At 43.0% G+C, this 25,518-nt stretch overlaps 1 protein-coding gene across 1 annotated transcript in view; it reads right to left on the reverse strand.

Moving 5' to 3' along the window:
- Positions 1-625: 625 nt before the first annotated feature.
- Positions 626-25,518, reverse strand: part of LOC123994919 (gamma-aminobutyric acid receptor subunit rho-1-like) — a 35,186-nt gene continuing 10,293 nt past the window's right edge. Inside the window, exons 2-10 of the mRNA XM_046298027.1 lie at positions 13,402-13,452; positions 7,983-8,089; positions 6,163-6,230; positions 5,780-6,003; positions 2,943-3,025; positions 2,652-2,792; positions 2,375-2,527; positions 1,981-2,177; positions 626-1,784 (exon numbers count right to left, since the gene is read on the reverse strand). Coding sequence (XP_046153983.1) covers positions 1,491-1,784; positions 1,981-2,177; positions 2,375-2,527; positions 2,652-2,792; positions 2,943-3,025; positions 5,780-6,003; positions 6,163-6,230; positions 7,983-8,089; positions 13,402-13,452 — 1,318 coding nt within the window. The 3' untranslated portion in view covers positions 626-1,490. The remainder of the gene's footprint in view (positions 1,785-1,980; positions 2,178-2,374; positions 2,528-2,651; positions 2,793-2,942; positions 3,026-5,779; positions 6,004-6,162; positions 6,231-7,982; positions 8,090-13,401; positions 13,453-25,518) is intronic.

Raw genomic sequence — 25,518 nt, forward strand, 5'->3', positions numbered from 1 at the left:
GTCTCCACTGTTTATGTCCAGTATGCAATTTGCGCATTTGCTTGGATGAAGTGAGAGTATTGCGCTACAACGACAATGACCTCTGTGACTTTTGGGTGCCTCCCTGCAAGGGCTATCCCCCCTTTGGATAGTGAAGGCTATTTTATTGGAGAATAAAATGTTTTTATTTGTATATTATGTTGTATCTGCGATATTAAAGCTGATCAACCCCCTAAAAAATATATATATATGCTAGGGTTACCGCCCTAGCAATCTTTAGAGGAATGCACTAACTGTAAGTCTCTCTGGATAAGAGCGTCTGCTAAATGACTCAAATGGGCTTATTCCACCAGAGGTATGGCTACCTCTTGGGCACTGTTGTAAGGCATTTCCTTAAGAGAGATTTATGCAGTTGCCATATCAAGTTGTGTTGCAGCCAGTCAAGTTGCTCTCAACGGCGCAGCTGTGGAACCTTTTCGTGATCTGAGTGCCCATGCCAAACCTTTTCAACCTCCTGAGGGGGAGAGGGGCTCACCTCATTCGCCACTTGACCCGTCTGTCTCCAACAGATGTTGCGCGATTGGTTTTTCGAGCCCATAGAGCCGTGAATCCCGTCTCACTCATATTAGCATAGAACCGGGGTTACCGGGGTTACGCATGTAACCCTAACTTTTTTATATCTCCATTCAGGAAATGTAATAATTAATCTGACAAAAGTCTACTGATAATAATATTTAGGGTTTTCTTCAATCTGTTAGTCCAGTAGATTTCATTGCACGTCATCATCATATAAGAAATATGTAGCCTATGAACTAAATGTAAGAATAATGTACAGAATTCACAAACAGCCATTAGAAGAAAACATTTAAATCAATGACAAAATAAAAATGTCAATAACCTGTCCCACATGTTGAATCAAACACTAAATAAATGAGAAGGGTGCGCAGAAATGGAAAGAAATGCATGGAATCATTTTTAACCAGTTAACAGATTCATGCTAAAACACTACAAGTACTGTTATTCAATACATATTCAAGCATATCCAGAAAAGGGGGAACACAAATCAAATGGGTGTAATGGTCCATTTTGAAACCAAAATACACAAAATGATACCCTGAAATTATATAGCACGGTTTGAAACCATTTGGACACTGTTTTCATAGACATTGCATTAACGTTTTACAAAGTTGCCAAGACATGCAATTCTGGATGCTACTCTCATTTAAACTGCACAATAATGTACTTATTGTTACAGAAATGATTTGGTATAGCTTTGTTCCCTCACTTAAAGGAAAATACCGCTCAAAAACTACATTTTGGTATTTGCGTTAGTCCACTGTTGATACAGTCCCAAAATGCTTTGCATGTCAGCAATCACATTTTCAAAATATAGAACTTTCAAAACATAGAAAGTGTCACAGTATAAAGGGTGTTGCAACATACTGTGACACTTTCTGTGTTTTGAAAGTTCTATATCTGGGAAAACTACCTCCGTTCCATTCTGTGCATCTTTAGAGGTAGCAGGACCAGTAGATGATGTTAAACAGAGTATACGACCCAGGAAAAATGACCCGGGAGTACTTGTCTATGGCGTGGGTGTCGACCCACATGCTGCTGTAGGCACTGGAGCCCACATGTCCTGTGATTTGGTTGTTCTCCTCAATGTCCAGATGGACCATCATCCTCTGCTGCTTCATGGCGCCGTTCTCCTCGAGCATACAGCCATAGTTCCCCGTGTTGTTGACGTCCTCCTCGCTGTAGCTGCCCATCATGCCCGGGTGGGTCATGCCACAGGTGCAGGGCAGCTGCAGACAGACACAGAGATTGGGTTTGATCCCGAGCTACAGTACCCACATTTTCCATCCGACAAGCGCATACTGTACACATCTAGCCTACACTTTTTCCAGAGGAATTTTAAATGGTCAACTCTTCCCAGGGGCATATTTTACAGACTGAGAAACTGACACTTTGGATCCACGCGATCGTTAAAATGGCACTTACCCTTTCTCGTAGCTTTTTTTCCTTCCGTTCTTGCACCGTAGACAGGTAGTTCACTGCAGCGTACTCTATCACCGATAGGAACACAAACACAAAGCTGACCCAGAGGTAAATGTCCACAGCTTTGATGTAGGAAACCCTGGGCATGGAGGCGTTGACTCCAGTGATGATGGTGGACATGGTGAGCACCGTGGTGATACCTGGAGCACAGCACAACACACAACGTCTGTTCAGAAAGATTGAAACTTAGGGACACAGCAGGATATGCTACCGAAAGCAGAATATCAGTGGTGTTTAGGCTTTGTAATAACGAAACATCAACACTGTAGAAGACAGAATCATAATAAGCTTCGAACAAGCGTTGGCTAAAATCTTGGACTACTACGGGCCAACTCACCCAGAGGAACCCTGGCCGGTACGGCTCGGCGGTCGATCCAGAAGGACACCCAGGACAACATGACCATCAGAGTCGCAGGGAAGTAGGTCTGGAGCAGGAAGAAGAAGATGTGGCGTCGCAGGGTGAAGGTGATATACAGACGGTTGTACCAGCCTGGAGGGAAGAGGATAAGATTATTACATATGTTATATACAATGCATTGTATTAGCATAACAGAAACCCAACCTTGATAAATCACAGTGAACAGCATGTGCTGTTTCAGCCTTCAGTGTTGTACCTGTGCTGCTGTAGAAGGCTAGTTTTGAGGTGGTTTGGAACTCCTGGATGAGGAACTGGGAGAGGGAGATATTTTCATCAGTGCTCAGGGAATTGTTCCCTTTCTTCCAGTAGAGCATCAGATCGTCGTCCGTGTACGCGTCTGAAAAAGAAAGGGCGATGTTGTTCAGTGTCCACCACTTGAAACAAGAGTCTATGAACAGGTGCATTTTATTATATAATTGAATGTGACAGCAGAGAGAGAGAGAGAGAGAGTCAAAATGGAAGTGAAGTCATCCGAGCAGAGACTCACAGCTCTCGATCTCCAGGGAGCAGGTCTGTGTGTCCAGAGGGAAGCGACTCAAGTCCATGCTGCACATTGATGTCACTGTCACCCTGCGTGAGAACACAACACAGACAGCTGAGTACAGCCTGGTCCCAGATCTGTTTGTGCGTTTGCCAGCGCTCTTGCTGTCATTGCCAAGGCCAATGTTTACCATTACAATGAGTGACAAGGAGTTGACATTTTAGCACAAACAGACTGGCACTCGGGCTAAGATCAGTAGTTCTCTGGGGTTTTCACAGGAAAAAACATATATATTTTGCAGACAAAAATGCTTGATTTTGCAGCAGCAGTGCTGACATTTTGCATGGCAAAATGAAATGATTTTGTCCAATTTGTCATGAAAATGCACTGACAAAGGAAAAAGTGTGTTGATGTGTGGCTTGATTGAACCATATTATGGGGTAAATGTGCGGCGATTGGTAGAAATTGCGATCCCTCTTTTTGTACTGCAGTGATGGTTCAGTTGCTTGCGCTAATATTGCGATGATTTGACTGTTTTATGCAGAACTAGTGGAGTGATTGGTCAAATGAACAAGCCCACACATAATATGCGCGAATTGTTCAAATTATTATAATAATACTGTTCAGATCGCAGAATCCTGGAAGGACTGTCCAATAGGTCAAGAAATACACTGAGTAATGTAGATACAGTAATACAACGTGAAATAGGTTGGGGCTGGGGGATGTGGGTGAATATGTGTTGCTGTATATCATATTTCAGACACATACAGTACACACAGAGTCCGTTGTTTGAGGAGATTTGGAGCCCCCAAGGCAGGGATGAATACATGAAAATAGCAGAGATAATCCAGATCAGTATAGAAGAGACCCGCTGCTACACGGGATCCTCTGGGAGGGAGGTCCACGTATAGTAAACAGGTATTTAATCCCCTTCCCAATCTGTTTCTGTCTGTCAAATCTCTGGTTCCAACCCCAGGAGAGATTAACCCTAATGATGAGCCTGCATTGTATCTAAAGTAGAACACACACCACCCTGTCCCTCCACAAATCCTATACATCCGTAATGACAGAGAAATCCTATAATCCACCGCAAGATTGGGATTACAGACGGCCTGTGTGTCTACCAGGGCAGACTTCACAGTCCCAAAACCAGAGTTTTGGGAGCAGGATCGCTGACTCCACCAGTGATGGAAGTGTTAATGACTAACCGTGTCCACAGGTGTCAAGAAGACTGTATGCAGTGTGTTTTGACTGCCAGCAGAGGGCGGTAGGGACACACTTGATACTGGCTCTTGTTGACTAAACTCTCAAATGGACCAACTGGATTACAAATTCAATGTCTCTCTTGGGTCCAGCATTCTGATTACTCACTAACATGACAAACTCACTTTCTACCTGCAGCTTGCCTATACTTTACTGACAAGCAGTTTATCACCACATTCATTAAATGGTGTTGTGATGATACAAACTGCATGTCTATTTATTGGTCAAGTTAAATATATAGACACACTTGGCCAGGATATAGATCCCACAATAACAGCATGACAGCACTTTACCATTTGCAAATTGCTCATGGGTGAAAAAAGAAGAAGAATGGAAGGTTTAAATTTAGCCTGCCTCATCTGGCAGCTATGTGATTTGCATAATGAAATCACTTTGGGGGTAAATTGCCAGTTGGCAAAGACTAGTGTTTACAACACCACACACTTCTCTTCAGTTGATTCCATTGCAAATAGTGATCAGACCTAGCAAACTAGATTTCACCCATCATTTGTCGGCTTTTTCTGGATTAATTTTACGTAACAAGCTACTGTACTCACTACAGTTCACAAAGGTATCTGCTTAGCTAAAACCTTGGTGGTGGAAGAGGTCAGGGCTGGTTCCTGGCATAAGCGACATAAACAGTTGCCACTACGGGGCCTGACCAAAAACATTACAATTTTTTAGGAACTCAGTGGGGTCTCAACTTACTATTGGGAGTAAGAATAGTAGAATACACAAGGTGCAATTTCAAAATGTGTGCATAATTACTTTTTCTCTTATTATGTCTGTCACTGACAGTCAATCAGGCCATGTCATCTAACAATTGTTAGATCGGTATTTAGTCTAGCCAACTATCATGACCAAATACCAAACAGGCACGCAGGGCACATGCCCAGGGGCCCTGATCTCCAGGGAGCCCCCATTGATTTCGTTAGTCATTCTCACTCAGATCATGTTAGCATGGCATAAGTAATTACAGGAAATTGCAAGAAATTAGCAATAAAACTGCAAAATGTTCTCTCTACCCAATGGCAAAATGTGTAGAACTTTAAATGTAAACTATTTCTCTCCACTATCAAGAGGGGGCCCAGTAAAATGTATTTTTGGCAAATTGGAAAACTATTAATTTCACTACTGTTGACCAGAGCCCTATGGGCGGCATGTAGGCTAGCGGTTAAGAGTGTTGGGCCTCTAACTGAAATGTTGCTGGTTTGAGTCCCTGAGTCCACTAGGTGAATAATCTGTCTATTTGCCCTTGATTGAGTCACTTAACCCTACTGTAAATGCTCCTGTATGTAAAATGTAGGTGGGGGTCCCTTAACCAAATCTTGCTTAGGGCCCCCAAAAGGCTAGAGCCGCCCCTGGGTGAGGTGATTTTCTCCCATGTTATGTAAAGCACTTTGAGTACCTCAGTAGGTAGAAAGAAGCTATATAAATCCGATCTATTATTATCAAGTCTTCCAGTCTCAAGCAATGTTACTCATCATCACAGAAGTATGTTTCACTAAACCTCTTCCATTACACCAGTATGCTTTAAACTGAGAACAAAACTATAGTTTGACTCTGACCAGGTGAATTACCTTTGGCTGTAGAGCACCTTGCCATCGGGGTAGACTCTCAGCATGACATTATCTGTGGTGGTGTCGTGTGTGAAAGACTTCTTGGAGTGGACAAAGAACATGTCTGGCACCCAGATCTTCTTGACCAGGCGCCCGTCAAAGGTCATGCTCTTATTGGTGGTGCTGTGGAAAGAGAGGCGCTCGTCTTTCCAGTAGTGTCTAATATACAGGGTCATGGTGAAGTCCTGAAACACAGAGCATGACAATGCTAGGTATTTCAACAGAGCCATCACATATTGTCTCGCCGTCTTCTTTCCAAATCCTCAAATCATGGATGATCTATGCATCTTGGATGCTTTATTTTGGTTTACATCACAGCTCACAGAATGTATTGAACCACTTGCCATGTCAACTTCTGAGATCGTGTCCAGACTTTCCACCTGAACATCAACTCCAACTGGAACAGCAGGTCCTGCAAAGATACACAACTCAAATCTGATCTTAATTCAAAGGACAACACGTAACACATAAGAAAACCAATTCCATTGGGCTGTCACTAATCAGTTAACTTGAGGTCCATTTTGAAAAATGTCCGGCACTCATTTAAAAAACAGTGTTCAAAATTAACTGAAAACATCCCAAATCCATACATCTATACAGCTAAAAACAACAATGCGACGTCAAAAGAAGTTAAGATTGAGGTTAAAGAAAGTGTGCTTTATCAATTTACTGGGTTTAGCTTACTTACTTTGAGCAAAATCAAGATGTCAATATTCTTTATGTTTCTAAAAAAAATCTTAAATTAGAGTTCAATTTTAGCACACTTTTGAAATCACAATTAATCACAGAAATCGCGATTAATCACAGCAAATCCTGCGACTAACTTGATAAAAAATATGTATTATTTGACAGCACTATAACAAAACCAATCAGATATGTTAACATTTATGTAACTCGTTTCCTTAAATAGCTTCTATAATTTAATTATCGGAGTAGGGGTAATCTTGACAGTACATAAACAACAGGTCAATGGCTATCTAAAACTATACTTCCAAAATGCTGTAATACTAAACTGTCTGGATTATGAAGCTGTATTTAAGGGTCATGTTTATCCTGACAATTCTATTAAAAACCATGAGCTTTTTCTCCTCTAGTCCCTTTCATCCAGAGCCCTGCAAAAAACACAAGCTGTCATCAAGGCAACGTGTGGCAACTTTGAAGAATCTAAAATCTAAAATATATTTTGATTTGTTTAACACTTTTTTTTGGTTACTACATGATTCCATATGTGTTATTTCATAGTTTTGATGTCTTCACTACTATTCTACAATGTAGAAAATACATTTTTTTTTACATTAAAAAAAATTAAACCCTTGATGAGTATGAGTAGGTATGTCCAAACTTTTGACTGGTACTGTATGTACGTATAACCACAATGTAAAACAGTCAAAGATAGGACTCAGTTATAAGAGCCTACATTGCCTCTTTAGTACAAAATTATGTGGCAATGTTGTTGCATGCTCAAGTGGAGATTCACACAAGATGATATATCAGACATATTGCATCTATATTGTTAATAAAATGGTTGAGTCAGTATGCTGTAAAATATGTCATATCACATGGAGCAATCACACATCAACTATTCACTGGCTTTAAACACCACCGCGGAATTATAACCCTGCATTTTCTGTTTACGTCTGTTACAACTCACTGTCTGTATAGATTATTCTGGAATCTTAATCATTTTTGGACTTAAATTTACATCTCAATGTGTCCCCTTTTATTGGTGTTTTGGGATGAATCCATCAGTAAGCAGTAGCTGGATTCGGGTCCCAAGAAGGCTTCAGATTAGAGAAGTCAGAGAAGTGTTATCGAAACCCTGAGCTCCAGACTGGTGCTACTACTGTGTAATTAATCACAGCAGACATAATCCCAGTTGGTTATCTCATCAATTCAAGGCACACTGCAGCACGAGACATAGTGTATATCCACTTATGACAACTGATAAAGGCCTATATCTTCACTTGAGTAAAACAAAACAGCTGTAACTTTTCAGAAAATCTGTCATCGACATCAATGCATGACTTAACAACGACTTAATGATAAATCATGATTAAGTAAGAATTGAAAGTATGTCAGAAAATATCGGTGAACTGTACAGTAGGATGATGACGATAATGATAGATTTGTAAGGCTCGCAATAAAGCACTTAAAAAAGCCTCACCTCCAAAGCCAGGCCTCATTGTGAAGTCGTGATCATTTATGCTTAAGAGCTGTTCTGAATTACTCATGGTGTTTTTGGTGATATCTGGAATCCTTCTCAGTATAGGGCTGTGAGGAGGGGACAAAAACATGACTAATGAAACAAACGGTTTCAAATTACACTTATTTTCATTGTCTCTGAACCTCTAGCATACTGTCAAGACTATTCTGTCCTGGATCAATTTGTGCTCTTGCCAACTCCACTCCACAAACATGTTTGGTATGACAATGAGTGACAAGTTGTCATGATAGCACAAACAGACTGGCACTCAGGCTATATGAAAACCAACCATCCTATCAAATGGTACCCTACATACAACATGTATTTGTCCTATAACAATAATAATAATAATAACAATCAGAAGGCAAAAGGGTTTACAAAATATAAACTTATCAGAATATCCATAGAATTATGTTTATATTCATGAGGATTAATTAATTATGGCAGTGTTTTTCATATCAAGTTGGAACTATGCATCACAGGGCATATGAACTTACCTTGACCCTGCCCATGCTAAGGATAACATGCTGACCACACCGACGCGAGCGTTGCAAAATAATGTACACATACACGTTATTCAATCATTGCACTGTGTATATGCTCCTAAAAACCAATGAGGAGACGGGAGAGGCGGGTACTTGCAGTGCGTCAAGCATCACAAATACAACCAAGTTCTATTTTAGTGCTACGCAGAGGCGACGCTCGTTGACATGCGCAAGCAGTGTGGGTGCAATGATTGAATAACATGTATGTGTACATTTATTCTTTAACGCTCGCGCACGTGACTTAAGAGGTGTGGTCAGCATGTCAGGCTAGATTACACAGGGCTTGGTAAAAGGCTTCAAAGCCGACTATTTTATACTCTTGAGTATAATTTAAAGTGGAACTGACAGCGTTTTAACAACTTTGCAGAAATTAAACAAACGATCAATGTCAGTAAAAAATATTAAATTCCTAGTAATATGCAACAAAACAACAACTTTATAAGAGGTTTAAAAATAGGTTACATTTGACTCAAAATTCCATGACGTACAGTAAGGCGCTGTTTGCAGAATAGATGGATGCAGTTCAATGCATGATTAATACACTGCTCAAAAAAATAAAGGGAACACTAAAATAACACATCCTAGATCTGAATGAATGAAATATTCTTATTAAATACTTTTTTCTTTACATAGTTGAATGTGCTGACAACAAAATCACACAAAAATTGTCAATGGAAATCAAATTTATCAACCCATGGAGGTCTGGATTTGGAGTCACACTCAAAATTAAAGTGGAAAACCACACTACAGGCTGATCCAACTTTGATGTAATGTTCTTCAAACAAGTGAAAAGGAGGCTCAGTAGTGTGTGTGGCCTCCACGTGCCTGTATGACCTCCCTACAACGCCTGGGCATGCTCCTGATGAGATGACGGATGGTCTCCTGAGGGATCTCCTTCCAGACCTGGACTAAAGCATCCGCCAACTCCTGGACAGTCTGTGGTGCAACGTGGCGTTGGTGGATGGAGCGAGACATGATGTCCCAGATGTGCTCAATTGGATTCAGGTCTGGGGAACGGGCGGGCCAGTCCATAGCATCAATGCCTTCCTCTTGCAGGAATTGCTGACACACTCCAGCCACATGAGGTCTAGCATTGTCTTGCATTAGGAGGAATCCAGGGCCAACCGCACCAGCATATGGTCTCACAAGGGGTCTGAGGATCTCATCTCGGTACCTAATGGCAGTCAGGCTACCTCTGGCGAGCACATGGAGGGCTGTGCGGCCCCCCAAAGAAATGCCACCCCACACCATGACTGACCCACCGCCAAACCGGTCATGCTGGAGGATGTTACAGGCAGCAGAACGTTCTCCACGGCATCTCCAGGCTGTCACGTCTGTCACATGTGCTCAGTGTGAACCTGCTTTCATCTGTGAAGAGCACAGGGCACGGTGTTGGGCTGTAAGCACAACCCCCACCTGTGGATGTCGGGCCCTCATACCACCCTCATGGAGTCTGTTTCTGACTGTTTGAGCAGACACATGCACATTTGTGGCCTGCTGGAGGTCATTTTGCAGGGCTCTGGCAGTGCTCCTCCTGCTCCTCCTTGCACAAAGGCGGAGGTAGCGGTCCTGCTGCTGGGTTGTTGCCCTCTTACGGCCTCCTCCACGTCTCCTGATGTACTGGCCTGTCTCCTGGTAGCGCCTCCATGCTCTGGACACTACACTGACAGACACAGCAAACCTTCTTGCCACAGCTCGCATTGATGTGTCATCCTGGATGAGCTGCACTACCTGAGCCACTTGTGTGGGTTGTAGACACCGTCTTATGCTACCACTAGAGTGAAAGCACCGCCAGCATTCAAAAGTGACCAAAACATCAGCCAGGAAGCATAGGAACTGAGAAGTGGTCTATGGTCCCCACCTGCAGAACCACTCCTTTATTGGGGGTGTCTTGCTAAATGCCTATAATTTCCACCTGTTGTCTATTCCATTTGCTCAACAGCATGTGAAATTTATTGTCAATCAGTGTTGCTTCCTAAGTGGGCAGTTTGATTTCACAGAAGTGTGATTGACTTAGAGTTACATTGTGTTGTTTAAATGTTCCCTTTATTTTTTTTGAGCAGTGTATAATTCAACAATACATTTCTTGGTAGTCCAAAAATATTGCTATCAGGTTGTAAATCACAGTTGTCTTGGTACATTGTTTTCTGTCTCCATCCATTCAGGATGCACTGTTACAGTTTCAATGACTCAATATTTTGGACAAAAACGGACAAATGTAACTGGGCTGGGAATACCAATACAATCAAACTAGCAAAGGAAATAATCACAAGTCAGTCATAAAGTGGGCCAATAGGCTAGCGTATCTATTTATATAGCTATTTATTTAGTAAGCTAAACACTGGAGCCTAGAGTTAGCTAACTGGATAACAGTCATTCAACTGTTATCCAGGGAGGATGTCATGTCATTGGAGGAGTGGGTGAGTGACCAACTTTTTCCATTCATCTCGCTTTTCGGTGGCTACAGCTAGAGATGCAGGTGTCATTTGGCTAGCTAACAAGAAATGGGAATCACTTTGCTAGCTATCTATGCTGAACTTGGAACGAATGTTATCCAGTTAGCATATCTCTTGCGTTGGTAAATTCACTTTGGTTATCTACTCTGATTTCAGAGCACTTTCGTCTGAGTGTGCCAGCTCGCAGAATAACTGATGAATTTACGAATGTGCAACACCCGCTAAATATGACCGGTATCAGTAAACGTTGACAAAAAAAGTTATTAAATTGTTACCAGCAGCACAGTTAGTCACAAACGCTCTAGATAACATGTAAACAGCCTAACCAGCTCTGCTAGGGCGAGTAAAATGGTCAGAGTGAGGTGTTCTCTCATTTGTGTCTAGAAGTAGCTAACAAGCTAGCCAACTTTAGCCAGTTAGTTTGGGTGCTTCACTACCGTTGTGAGAACGCTTGGATTGACCCTACTCCTCCTTGGCAGAGCATCCAGTGCCAATAGTGCAGTGTGCGCTCTGAACACTTGGAGAGCAAAACGCTCTGAATTTATTAACAGACAATCTGACGACAGAGGGCACTCTGACCGGAGGAAATTGTTGTCAGTCAAAGGTATTTGGCATCAATCAAATGGGCGCGGCACCCAGTTGTCAAAACGGGCAAGCTGCATTGGGCTGAAAAGGTTTGTTTTTTTTGACAGGGTTTATCTAATGTTCCCTCGTTAGATTTTAGCTCATCTCGCTCTGGCTAGCATTAGCTGATGATCTTGTTGTTGTTGTTGTTGTTGAAGTGCATAACTGGGTTGTTTGATCAATAGACGGTAAAGTTCCCAAATGTAAGAGGACTCCTGTGGTATTTACATTTTTGCAGAAATCCATTCAGGTGTATTTTGACATTTAAAAGATATATATATTTAATCTTTATTTAACTAGGCAAGTCAGTTAAGAACAAATTGTTTCTTTACAATGACGGCCTAGCTGGTTAATTGCTTTGTACAGGGGCAGAATGACAGCTCGGGGATGTGATCTAGCAACCTTTCAGTTACTGGCCCAACGCTGTAACCACTAGGCTGTAACCACTCGGCTACCTGCCACCCCAGGTAGCCAAGTGATTGCTTTCTAATGATCTAAAGCCACTCTGTTGCTACTGCCTGTAACCACACGGTCCAGTTAAAAGTGAATGATGATAGTCCAGTGTGGCAAATGCCTTTTTGCATGAAGGCCTACTGTAGCTCTGATTGGTTATGGCGCACCGGTCTGCATAGACTCCGGTCCTGGACAAGACATGTATTTATTAGGTTTTATTTACTGCAAACGCACGGCCCTCGTTCCCACATGATATTGCTTCAGAATTTTCACAAATGCCCTACTATAAGTCGAACCCAAACATTTTACGAATTTATGAAAATGTGAAAATGACCATATCTAAGTGCTCGCTTAGAAAACTGTCATATTCTTCCTGTGAGTGTATATGAATCGATTTTAATGAGATTTAATTTAGCTAAAACGCTGTCAGTTCCACTTTAACAAAAGCTATACTCTTAAATAAGTATACTGATCAAAAATATAAGCGCAACATGTAAAGTGTTGGACCCATGTTTCATTAGCTATCTCAAATTTTGTGCACAAATTTGTTTACATCCCTGTTCTCCTTTGCCAAGATAATCAAGAAGCGGCTTAAACAGCATGATCATTAAACAGGTGCACCTTGTGCTCGGGACAATAAAAGGCCACTCTAAAATCTGCAGTTTTGTCACACATCGCAATTCCACAGATTTCTCAAGTTTTGAGAGAGCATGCACTTGGCATACTGACTGCAGGAATGTCCACCAGAGCTGTTGCCAGAAAATTTAATGTTCAATTCTCTACCATAAGCTGCATCCAATTTTATTTTAGAGAATTTGGCAGTGCATCTACCTGGCTTGACAACCACATATCAAGTGTATGGCGTCATGTAGTCGAGCGGTTTGCTGATGTCAACTTTGGGAACGGAGTGCCCCATGGTGGAGGTGAGTTTATGGTATGGGCAGGCATAAGCTACGGACAACGAACACATATGCATTTTATTGATGGCAATTTGAATGCACAGAAATACCGTGACGAGTGCCTGAGGCCCATTGCGAGGCCAATTTATTTTAAGGTATCTGTGAACAACAGATAAATATCTGTATTCCCAATCATGTGAAATCCATAGATCAGGGCCTAATGAATTTATTTCCATTGACAGATTTCCTGATATGAACTTTAACACAGTAAAACCTTTGAAATTGTTGCATGTTCCGTTTATATTTTTGTTCAATAAAAATAACCAAGTAAATAATCCAGTGTTGATAGATCCTTTGGACTAAACTCTGTCAGGGAGACTGTATTTTGATTAAGAATTCTTACCTGCCAACCTTTTGATGTCCTTTTACTGCCAACTGTACTTCTCTTTTGAATCTATAACAGAAACAAGAAAAACGGGATCTAAAGGACACTGTATCAACATGACAGTCCATTCAAACAGCCCATCAGAAGAGTTGTTCCCAAGTCCCATGTGCGTTGAGACATCTTCGAAAATAACACTACCATCAATTTGCACCAGCATTCATCCATTTGATGGTAGTGTTGCTGACCAGGGCATTGCTTAAAGCATTACTTGACAGTAGGAAGTACAGTAGGATAGGGCCCTGGTCAAAAGTAGTGCACTATATAGGGAATAGGGTGCCATTTCCATGTTTGTTTTGTCCATGCAGCTGCTAGGACTACTGAGCACCATTCAATTTGAGTGTGCAGGTTAGAAGCTCTTTAGGAGAATATTCTCCAGGCTATTAGAGGAGTCACTACTTTAGCATTGACCTAAGGGATTAAAAGGGCAAAGGGTATTCTGCCATATCTTTTTCACTGATGTAATCTTTTTCTCTAGAAATAATCTTAATCTGGGAATTATGATATGATTCCCTCATAACATATAGAGTACCAGTCAAAAGTTTGGACACACCTACTCATTCAAGGGTGTTTCTTCATTTTTAATATTTTCTACGCTGTAGAATAATAGTGAAGACATCAAAACGATGAAATAACACATATGGAATCATGTAGTAACCAAAATAAGTGTTAAACAAATGAAAACATGAGATTCTTCAAAATCGCCACCCGTTGCCTTGATGACAGCTTTGTACACTCTTGGCATTCTCTCAACCAGCTTCACATGGAATGCTATTCCAACAGACTTGAAGGAGTTCCCACATATGCTGAGCACTTGTTGGCTGCTTTTCCTTCACTCTGCGGTCCAAGTCATCCCAAACCATCTCAATTAGGTTGAGGTCATGTAATTGTGGAGGCCAGGTCATCTGATGCAACACTCCATCACCTCTATCACAGCCTGTGCTGGGTCATTGTCCTGTTGAAAAACAAATGATAGTCCCACTAAACGCAAACTAGATGGGTTGGTGTATCGCTGCAGAATGCTGTGGTGGCCATGCTGGTTAAATGCGCCTTAAATTCTAAATAAATCACAGACAGTGTAACCAGCAAAGCACCCTCACACATCACAATTCCTCCTCCATGCTTCACGATGGGAACCACACATGGGGAGATCATCCGTTCACCTACTCTGTGTCTCATAAAGACACAGCGGTTGGAACCAAAAATCTCAAACTTGAACTCATCAGACCAAAGGACAGATTTCCACCGGTCTAATGTCCATTGCTTGTGTTTCTTGGACCAAGCAAGTCTTTTTGTCTTATTGGTGTCCTTTAGTTGTGGTTTCTTTGCAGAAATTTGACCATGAAGGTCTGATTCATGCAATTTCCTCTGAACAGTTGATGTTGAGATGTGTCTGTTACTTGAACTCTGTGAAACATTTATTTGGGCTGCAATTTCTCAGGCTGGTAACTGTAATGAACTTATCCTCTGCAATAGAGGTAACTCTTGGTTATTTCATAGTTTTGTGTGTCCAAACTTTTGACTGGTACTGTACATTTCACAAAACATGTTTTATTCTATAATTGGTGTCAGAAAGACACTAAGCAAATTCAGTTTACAGAGGACTTTTTGCCTTGCTTTAGAATCTGTCAGGTCAAAGGTTGACTGATTTGGTCCATTTATGATTTGCAATGAATTTCCAATTTAAGACAACCTTCTTTGTAGAAGAACAATATAGTTTCATATCATTATCTGAGCAGCTAACCGATCGCTGCAGCTGTACATAGTCTATCGGTAAATAGCCCACCCATTTTTACCTACCTCATCCCCATACTGTTTTTATTTATTTACTTTTCTGCTCTTTTGCACACCAATATCTCTACCTGTACATGACCATCTGATCATTTATCACTCCAGTGTTAATCTGCAAAATTGTAATTATTCGCCTACCTCATGCCTTTTGCACACAATGTATATAGACTCCCCTTTTTTTCCTACTGTGTTATTGACATGTTAATTGTTTATTCCATGTGTAACTCTGTGTTGTCTGTTCACACTGCTATGCTTTATCTTGGCCAGATCGCAGTTGCAAATGAGAACTTGTTCTCAACTAGCCTACCTGGTTAAATAAAGGTGAAATAACATTTTTTTTCAAATAAAAAAATACAATAACATAAACCCCTTTTGAGTTATTCATGCTTAAAATCGAACTTAATTCCCTTTTATGCACTTTTCTCACTATACGTATTCTGACCTTGAATTTAGGCATGAGGTAACACATTTCAACCGGCTATTCGTTCAGAGTGGAGATCACAGAAATGGAGGTGTGACAAAGGTGTGTCTACAGATATGCCACATTCTGACTTTGACTTATTTCCCTCATAATTCCACCACTTTTAAGCGATGAAAAGACGAATAAGGTCGAGCAACCTGTTGATTCCAAGTGGAATATCTATTTTATTTTTTCAGATATATGCACTGTAATATACAAATTTATAAGAACTATTGAAAATAGCTAAGTAAACGAGTAAGCTGTTTGGATATGGGGATTGGAAATGGTCATGGACGTTCATACTGAGAGAGACGGTCATTTCTTCAAACTATCATCTTTATTTAATATCGGGGCGGCAGGGTAGCCTAGTGGTTAGAGCGTTGGACTAGTAACTGGAAGGTTGCAAGTTCAAACCCCCGAGCTGTCGTTCTGCCTCTGAACAGGCATTTAACCTACTGTTCCTAGGCCGTCATTGAAAATAATAATTCGTTCTTAACTGACTTGCCTAGTAAAATAAATAAAATATTGATGAATTATTGGAATAATGAAGCTGTTGACCCCACACTCTTGAGTGTGTTGCCGAGAGCTTAACTGATAATGAAAAAAAAACAGAGATCTTATATTGGAGACCTAAAAATGCATATACAGGGCTGGTTCCACCCTTCCCATGCTGATTGGTTGGCATCATAAGCCACCTTGGGTTCATCTCCTGGTTATCTGCACGGATTTTGTTTTACCCTCAACCCGGCTTAGTTTCCCAGATGCCAGGATGAAGATGAAACATTTACATTTACATTTACATTTAAGTCATTTAGCAGACGCTCTTATCCAGAGCGACTTACAAATTGGTGCATTCACCTTATGACATCCAGTGGAACAGCCACTTTACAATAGTGCATCTACATATTTTAAGGGGGAGGGGGGTGAGAAGGATTACTTTATCCTATCCTAGGTATTCCTTAAAGAGGTGGGGTTTCAGGTGTCTCCGGAAGGTGGTGATTGACTCCGCTGTCCTGGCGTCGTGAGGGAGTTTGTTCCACCATTGGGGAGCCAGAGCAGCGAACAGTTTTGACTGGGCTGAGCGGGAACTGTACTTCCTCAGTGGTAGGGAGGCGAGCAGGCCAGAGGTGGATGAACGCAGTGCCCTTATTTGGGTGTAGGGCCTGATCAGAGCCTGGAGGTACTGAGGTGCCGTTCCCCTCACAGCTCCGTAGGCAAGCACCATGGTCTTGTAGCGGATGCGAGCTTCAACTGGAAGCCAGTGGAGAGAGCGGAGGAGCGGGGTGACGTGAGAGAACTTGGGAAGGTTGAACACTAGACGGGCTGCGGCGTTCTGGATGAGTTGTAGGGGTTTAATGGCACAGGCAGGGAGCCCAGCCAACAGCGAGTTGCAGTAATCCAGACGGGAGATGACAAGTGCCTGGATTAGGACCTGCGCCGCTTCCTGTGTGAGGCAGGGTCGTACTCTGCGGATGTTGTAGAGCATGAACCTACAGGAACGGGCCACCGCCTTGATGTTAGTTGAGAACGACAGGGTGTTGTCCAGGATCACGCCAAGGTTCTTAGCGCTCTGGGAGGAGGACACAATGGAGTTGTCAACCGTGATGGCGAGATCATGGAACGGGCAGTCCTTCCCCGGGAGGAAGAGCAGCTCCGTCTTGCCGAAGTTCAGCTTGAGGTGGTGATCCGTCATCCACACTGATATGTCTGCCAGACATGCAGAGATGCGATTCGCCACCTGGTCATCAGAAGGGGGAAAGGAGAAGATTAATTGTGTGTCGTCTGCATAGCAATGATAGGAGAGACCATGTGAGGTTATGACAGAGCCAAGTGACTTGGTGTATAGCGAGAATAGGAGAGGGCCTAGAACAGAGCCCTGGGGGACACCAGTGGTGAGAGCGCATGGTGAGGAGACAGATTCTCGCCACGCCACCTGGTAGGAGCGACCTGTCAGGTAGGACGCAATCCAAGCGTGGGCCACGCCGGAGATGCCCAACTCGGAGAGGGTGGAGAGGAGGATCTGATGGTTCACAGTATCGAAGGCAGCCGATAGGTCTAGAAGGATGAGAGCAGAGGAGAGAGAGTTAGCTTTAGCGGTGCGGAGCGCCTCCGTGATACAGAGAAGAGCAGTCTCAGTTGAATGACTAGTCTTGAAACCTGACTGATTTGGATCAAGAAGGTCATTCTGAGAGAGATAGCGGGAGAGCTGACCAAGGACGGCACGTTCAAGAGTTTTGGAGAGAAAAGAAAGAAGGGATACTGGTCTGTAGTTGTTGACATCGGAGGGATCGAGTGTAGGTTTTTTCAGAAGGGGTGCAACTCTCGCTCTCTTGAAGACGGAAGGGACGTAGCCAGCGGTCAGGGATAAGTTGATGAGCGAGGTGAGGTAAGGGAGAAGGTCTCCGGAAATGGTCTGGAGAAGAGAGGAGGGGATAGGGTCAAGCGGGCAGGTTGTTGGGCGGCCGGCCGTCACAAGACGCAAGATTTCATCTGGAGAGAGGGGAGAAAGAGGTCAGAGCACAGGGTAGGGCACTGTGAGCAGAACCAGCGGTGTCGTTTGACTTAGCAAACGAGGATCGGATGTCGTCGACCTTCTTTTCAAAATGGTTGAAAGTCATCTGCAGAGAGGGAGGAGGGGGGAGGATTCAGGAGGGGAGGAGAAGGTGGCAAAGAGCTTCCTAGGGTTAGAGGCAGATGCTTGGAATTTAGAGTGGTAGAAAGTGGCTTTAGCAGCAGAGACAGAGGAGGAAAATGTAGAGAGGAGGGAGTGAAAGGATGCCAGGTCCGCAGGGAGGCGAGTTTTCCTCCATTTCCGCTCGGCTGCCCGGAGCCCTGTTCTGTGAGCTCGCAATGAGTCGTCAAGCCACGGAGCGGGAGGGGAGGACCGAGCCGGCCTGGAAGATAGGGGACATAGAGAGTCAAAGGATGCAGAAAGGGAGGAGAGGAGGGTTGAGGAGGCAGAATCAGGAGATAGGTTGGAGAAGGTTTGAGCAGAGGGAAGAGATGATAGGATGGAAGAGGAGAGAGTAGCGGGGGAGAGAGCGAAGGTTGGGACGCCGCGATACCATCCGAGTAGGGGCAGTGTGGGAAGTGTTGGATGAGAGCGAGAGGGAAAAGGATACAAGGTAGTGGTCGGAGACTTGGAGGGGAGTTGCAATGAGGTTAGTGGAAAAACAGCATCTAGTAAAGATGAGGTCGAGCGTATTGCCTGCCTTGTGAGTAGGGGGAAGGTGAGAGGGTGAGGTCAAAGAGGAGAGGAGTGGAAAGAAGGAGGCAGAGAGGAATGAGTCAAAGGTAGACGTGGGGAGGTTAAAGTCGCCCAGAACTGTGAGAGGTGAGCCGTCCTCAGGAAAGGAGCTTATCAAGGCATCAAGCTCATTGATGAACTCTCCGAGGGGACCTGGAGGGCGATAAATGATAAGGATGTTAAGCTTGAAAGGGCTGGTAACTGTGACAGCATGAAATTCAAAGGAGGCGATAGACAGATGGGTAAGGGGAGAAAGAGAGAATGACCACTTGGGAGAGATAAGGATCCCGATGCCACCACCCCGCTGACCAGAAGCTCTCGGGGTGTGCGAGAACACGTGGGCGGACGAAGAGCAGTAGGAGTAGCAGTGTTATCTGTGGTGATCCATGTTTCTGTCAGTGCCAAGAAGTCGAGGGACTGGAGGGAGGCATAGGCTGAGATGAACTCTGCCTTGTTGGCTGCAGATCGGCAGTTCCAGAGGCTACCGGAGACCTGGAACTCCACGTGGGTCGTGCGCGCTGGGACCACCAGATTAGGGTGGCAGCGGCCACGCGGTGTGGAGCGTTTGTATGGTCTGTGCAGAGAGGAGAGAACAGGGATAGACAGACACATAGTTGACAGGCTACAGAAGAGGCTACGCTAATGCAAGGAGATTGGAATGACAAGTGGACTACACGTCTCAAATGTTCAGAAAGTTAAGCTTACGTAGCAAGAATCTTATTGACTAAAATGATTAAAATGATACAGTACTGCTGAAGTAGGCTAGCTGGCAGTGGCTGCGTTGTTGACTTTGTAGGCTAGCTGGCAGTGGCTGCGTTGTTGACACTACACTAATCAAGTTGTTCCGTTGAGTGTAATAGTTTCTACAGTGCTGCTATTCGGGGGCTAGCTGGCTAGCTAGCAGTGTTGATTACGTTACGTTGCGTTAAAAGAACGACAACAATTATCTTTGATACACAGACGGCTATGTAGCTAGCTATGTAGCTAGCTACGATCAAACAAATCAAACCGTTGTGCTGTAATGAAATGAAATGAAAAATGTGATACTACCTGTGGAGCGAAGCGGAATGCGACCGGGTTGTTGAGTGCGGAAGTTCTATTCAGTAGACGTTGGCTAGCTGTTGGCTAGCTAGCAGTGTCTCCTACGTTAAGGACGACAAATAGCTGGCTAGCTAACCTCAGTAAATTAAGATAATCACTCTAAGACTACACGCTCTAAACTACACAATTATCTTGGATACGAAGACAGCAAAGACAACTATGTAGCTAGCTAACACTACACTAATCAAGTCGTTCAGTTGAGTGTAATAGTTTCTACAGTGCTGCAATTCGGTAGACGGTGGACGTATGCTAGCTGGCTAGCTGCTGGGCAGATAGCAGTGTCGACTACGTTAGGACGACGAAATACAAGTTGCAATAGAAGTACTGTTTCACTATGTTGTCCTCTTTCTTTTCCTTTTCTTCTGTCCTTCTTTTGTCCTTATTTTGTCTTCCTTTCTTCTGTTAACTAGATATTTTTTGTTGTTATTCTTTGTAAGCTAGCTAGCTTCTTCCAGGAGAGTCCCTAGCAACTGCTTAGCAACAAGTAAACAATTCTGCTAGCAATTCAGCTAGCTAAGATAACTGTACAATTTTATGAAAAATAGTTAATTTTTCAAAAGCCTGTCTTTTTTGGTTTGTTCCTTGTTTTGTCTTCTATTGAGTCTTGCAGTTTTCTCTTGATTTTTTTGATGTACTTCACTCTAAAAAACCATTTAAATCTCAATATATACAGGAGCTCATTTTTCAGCAGCTGCTCAATTTACTGCACATGAATCAGAGCAAAACAATGAGCGAAACAATGAGGGATTGTTCTAAACTCTTCCAGGCTATCTCTATCTAGGGTCACACACACCACAAATTGTCTATGGAATGCCAGCTGTAGGTTTTTATCACAAAGTCATTGACAGCTCAAGCTATCGCTAGCAAAACCCATTTCCTTGAACATATGCCCAGGCTAACTGCAGGAAGCTAGTGTGGAAACCATCCCTTTACAGAAACACAGCATTAATAGATCAGAAATGTCTTACTATTTATTAAGTATTAATTGTTAACTATTAATATCAAACAAATCAGGTAAGTAGGTCATTTTTTTTCTCACAAAATAAAAATGAACATTGTTTTAGATCTATTTGAACTTATAATCACTGGAGACCAATGTGAAACCAGTTACATGGCAGCAAAGTAAAGCATATTAACATTTCGACTTTCCCACAGTGATGTTTATGAAATGAGCCATTATGCAGAATTTAAATTGTATGGCCTTTTAACTTCAAGGGATGAAACTTGGAGACGCAAGCCAAATGGGTACATGTGAATGTGATGATGCAAAGCATTACGCAATAACAGTCGCGGAAAATCGAACCTTCGGTCACTCTCCAATGTTTTAATTATATATCCAGACTTTCTCTGTTTCCTATTTCTATCATGTTAAATATTAGCCACTTTCAATATCGTCCGTGGGTAGTACTGTTGGATCCCTTCAGTTGGTATAGTCTACATTTCATTTCATTCTTCTTCTTCTGTAAATGCTGTCACGGTGGTTGTTGCTGGGGATCATTAACAGTTTACCATATTTAATGTAAAAAGAAAAATGACATGTTGGCTTATTAAATAAGCGCACACCAAGCAGTTTGAACCTGACGCATGATGCAAAACTTGTCATCACACATTTCCATGGTGAGTGTGGACTGTAGACCAGGGTATTGTACACTATTCTCCCTATCATACTTCTATGTACACTAATCTTCCAACATCACCATGGTTTGAAGAACTGAATGTAGCAATTTTCTAAATGAATCAAACCACCTTTTTCCTTTTCTTTTGTGCGTAAAGACTCTCAACCCATTTTTTCATGATTGCCAAGGGACCATGAAAACTTCCCTAAACCTACATATTGTGAAACAACAGTGTTTTTAAATCTATGCATGGGTTCCGAAACGCATATGTTTTGATGACTGTATTTTATTGGTCTCCATTCTGAATGCCTTCTCCATAGGCTACATTCTAGTTGTAATTTATGATAGCTGGATACAACTGTAAAACCAGTCACATGGCACAGGCTGGTCTCATAGACTAGACGTAACATAGTAAACAAAAATCTGAGACACTTAAATTAGTATGATATGTTTTGTTTGGTATGGCTACATAAGACAGAAAGAAGGTTACTTAAGGCAAAAATGAAAGGAGGGTGGGTGGACGTATAACGCGAACATCTATCATACGTGTTCGAATCTCATCAAGGACAACTTTAGCATTTGAGCTACTTTGCAACTACTTAGCATGTTAGCTAACCCTTCCCCTAACCCTAACCTTAACCCTTTATCCCAACACCAACCAAAAGGTTGCTAGATCAAATCCCCGTGCTGACCAGGTAAAAATCTGTCGTTCTGCCCCTGAACAAGGCAGTTAACCCACTGTTCCTAGGCTGTCATTGAAAATATGAATTTGATATTGACTGACTTACCTAGTTAAATAAAGGTTTAAAAAAACGTAACCTTAATGCATAGCTAACATTACCCACCAAAAATTGGAATTCATATCACGCGTATTGCAAATTCATAACATATTGCACATATTGCACTTAGTAACATATCATACACATTTTAATTCGTAACATATCATGCGAAATGAATGATGGACATCCACAAATGAATACATACAATAGGCCGACCAAATATAATATATCATACTACTTTTAGTGTCCTGAATTTTCTTTTACTATGTTACGTCTCCCCAGCTACAGGTTGTATGGCAGTCAACTGAAGCTTAACAACATATCAACTTTTCCACAGTGAAGTTTATAAAATGCTGGATGAAATTTGGAGATCCAAGCTAAAGGCTTCTGTATAGCCATGTGCAAATGATAGTATAGTGCCAAATCTACTGAGTTGATTTAGGATTTCTTGAATGTGTCAATTATATTGCCCGGACTTTTCACTGTTTAAATGTTGTTGTTTGTTTAGCCACTCTCGGTAGCCACGTCACTTATACACTCTTAGAAAAAAGGGTTGCAAAAGGTTTCTTCGGTTGTCCCCATAGGAAAAACTCTTTTGGGTTCCATGTAGAACCCTCTGGAACCAAACTAATTCTACCTGGAACCAAAAAGGGGTTTTCAAAGGGTTCTCCTATTGGGACAGCTGAAGAACCCTATTAAGTTCTAGATATTTTTTTTTTATTCTAGACATTTTTTGTACCCACATACATTTATAACTGTCACTTTAGTGTTAGTTTCTTTACATTTTCCATCATTCCACTACATCATTAGTTTACCTTTCTTTCCACTGTCACTTTCGATAGCAATAGTATAATAACATTGTGCAATAATTTGGGACATGGAGCCTATTTGAAACATTATGGAACACAGTCCACACATGGAAGTTTAAACCTGGAGACTGGCGCATGGTTCCCGACTACTTGACCGTTGTCATCACACCTCCTTGATTATAGTAAAGATTATTAGGGTAGATCTATAGGACTACTGTTCAAACTTTCCTCACCTTTCAATATTTCATAGATTGAACAATTGAATAATGCAACTTTCAGGAGGAATCAAACCACTGTATTTTTGATTCACCAATTTATTTAGGGCGTAAAGGTCCTCCAAACCTGTTTTTGTATTATTCATGAATATGTTCTTAACCCAAAATAATATACAAGATCAGAGTATTTTTAAATCTACCAACAGGTGCTGAAAATGTCATGCAGGTGAAAGAGGACCCAAAAGCGACTTGGCGAAAACAGAGTCTTTAATCCAGTAAAGTAAATACAAACAAAAAACACAACTTTCACTCGAAATGACGAGGACAAACTGGAGACTCGATCTTGAACAGCAGGTGAACAGCAGGTTGCCTCGGGAAGGCACTTGAACCAGACAGACTCAGACACCTGCTCACCACGCAGCATCTGAGGAAAACACGACACGACAGGGCGATACACAAACACAGCACGGTGAATTCTAGACAAGGAACCGACAGGACAGGAACGGAACACAAAGGAAGAAATAGGGACTCTAATCAGGGGAAAGGATCGGGAACAGGTGTGGGAAGACTAAATGATTGATTAGGGGAATAGGAACAGCTGGGAGCAGGAACGGAACGATAGAGAGAAGAGAGAGCGAGAGAGTGAGAGAGGGAGGGGGAGAGAGAGGGATAGAAAGAGGGAAAGAACCTAATAAGACCAGCAGAGGGAAACGAATAGAATGGGAAGCACAGGGACAAGACAAGATAATAAATGACAAAACATGACAGTACCCCCCACTCACCGAGCGCCTCCTGGCGCACTCGAGGAGGAATCCTGGCGGCAACGGAGGAAATCATCAATGAGTGAACGGTCCAGCACGTCCCGAGACGGAACCCAACTCCTCTCCTCAGGACCGTAACCCTCCCAATCCACTAAGTATTGGTGACCCCGTCCCCGAGAACGCATGTCCATGATCTTATGTACCTTGTAAATAGGTGCGCTCTCGACAAGGACGGGAGGGGGAGGGAAGACGAACGGGGGTGCGAAGAAAGGGCTTGACACAGGAGACATGGAAGACAGGATGGACGCGACGAAGATGTCGCGGAAGAAGCAGTCGCACAGCGACAGGATTGACGACCTGGGAGACACGGAACGGACCAATGAACCGCGGAGTCAACTTACGAGAAGCTGTCGTAAGAGGAAGGTTGCGAGTGGAAAGCCACACTCTCTGGCCGCAACAATACCTTGGACTCTTAATCCTGCGTTTATTGGCGGCTCTCACAGTCTGTGCCCTGTAACGGCAAAGTGCAGACCTCACCCTCCTCCCAGGTGCGCTCACAACGTTGGACAAACGCTTGAGCGGAGGGAACGCTGGACTCGGCAAGCTGGGATGAGAACAGAGGAGGCTGGTAACCCAGACTACTCTGAAACGGAGATAACCCGGTAGCAGACGAAGGAAGCGAATTGTGAGCGTATTCTGCCCAGGGGAGCTGTTCTGCCCAAGACGCAGGGTTTCTGAAAGAAAGGCTGCGTAGTATGCGACCAATCGTCTGATTGGCCCTCTCTGCTTGACCGTTAGACTGGGGATGAAACCCGGAAGAGAGACTGACGGACGCACCAATCAAACGACAGAACTCCCTCCAAAACTGTGACGTGAATTGCGGGCCTCTGTCTGAAACGGCGTCTAACGGGAGGCCATGAATTCTGAATACATTCTCGATAATGATTTGTGCCGTCTCCTTAGCGGAAGGAAGTTTAGCGAGGGGAATGAAATGTGCCGCCTTAGAGAACCTATCGACAACCGTAAGAATCACAGTCTTCCCCGCAGACAAAGGCAGACCGGTAATGAAGTCTAGGGCGATGTGAGACCATGGTCGAGAAGGAATGGGGAGCGGTCTGAGACGACCGGCAGGAGGAGAGTTACCCGACCTAGTCTGCGCGCAGTCCGAACAAGCAGCCACGAAACGGCGCGTGTCACGCTCCTGAGTCGGCCACCAAAAGCGCTGGCGAATAGACGCAAGAGTGCCTCGAACACCGGGATGACCAGCTAACTTGGCAGAGTGAGCCCACTGAAGAACAG

The sequence above is a fragment of the Oncorhynchus gorbuscha genome, linkage group LG14, assembly GCF_021184085.1.
Source record: "Oncorhynchus gorbuscha isolate QuinsamMale2020 ecotype Even-year linkage group LG14, OgorEven_v1.0, whole genome shotgun sequence".
NCBI classification, from domain to species: domain Eukaryota; kingdom Metazoa; phylum Chordata; class Actinopteri; order Salmoniformes; family Salmonidae; genus Oncorhynchus; species Oncorhynchus gorbuscha.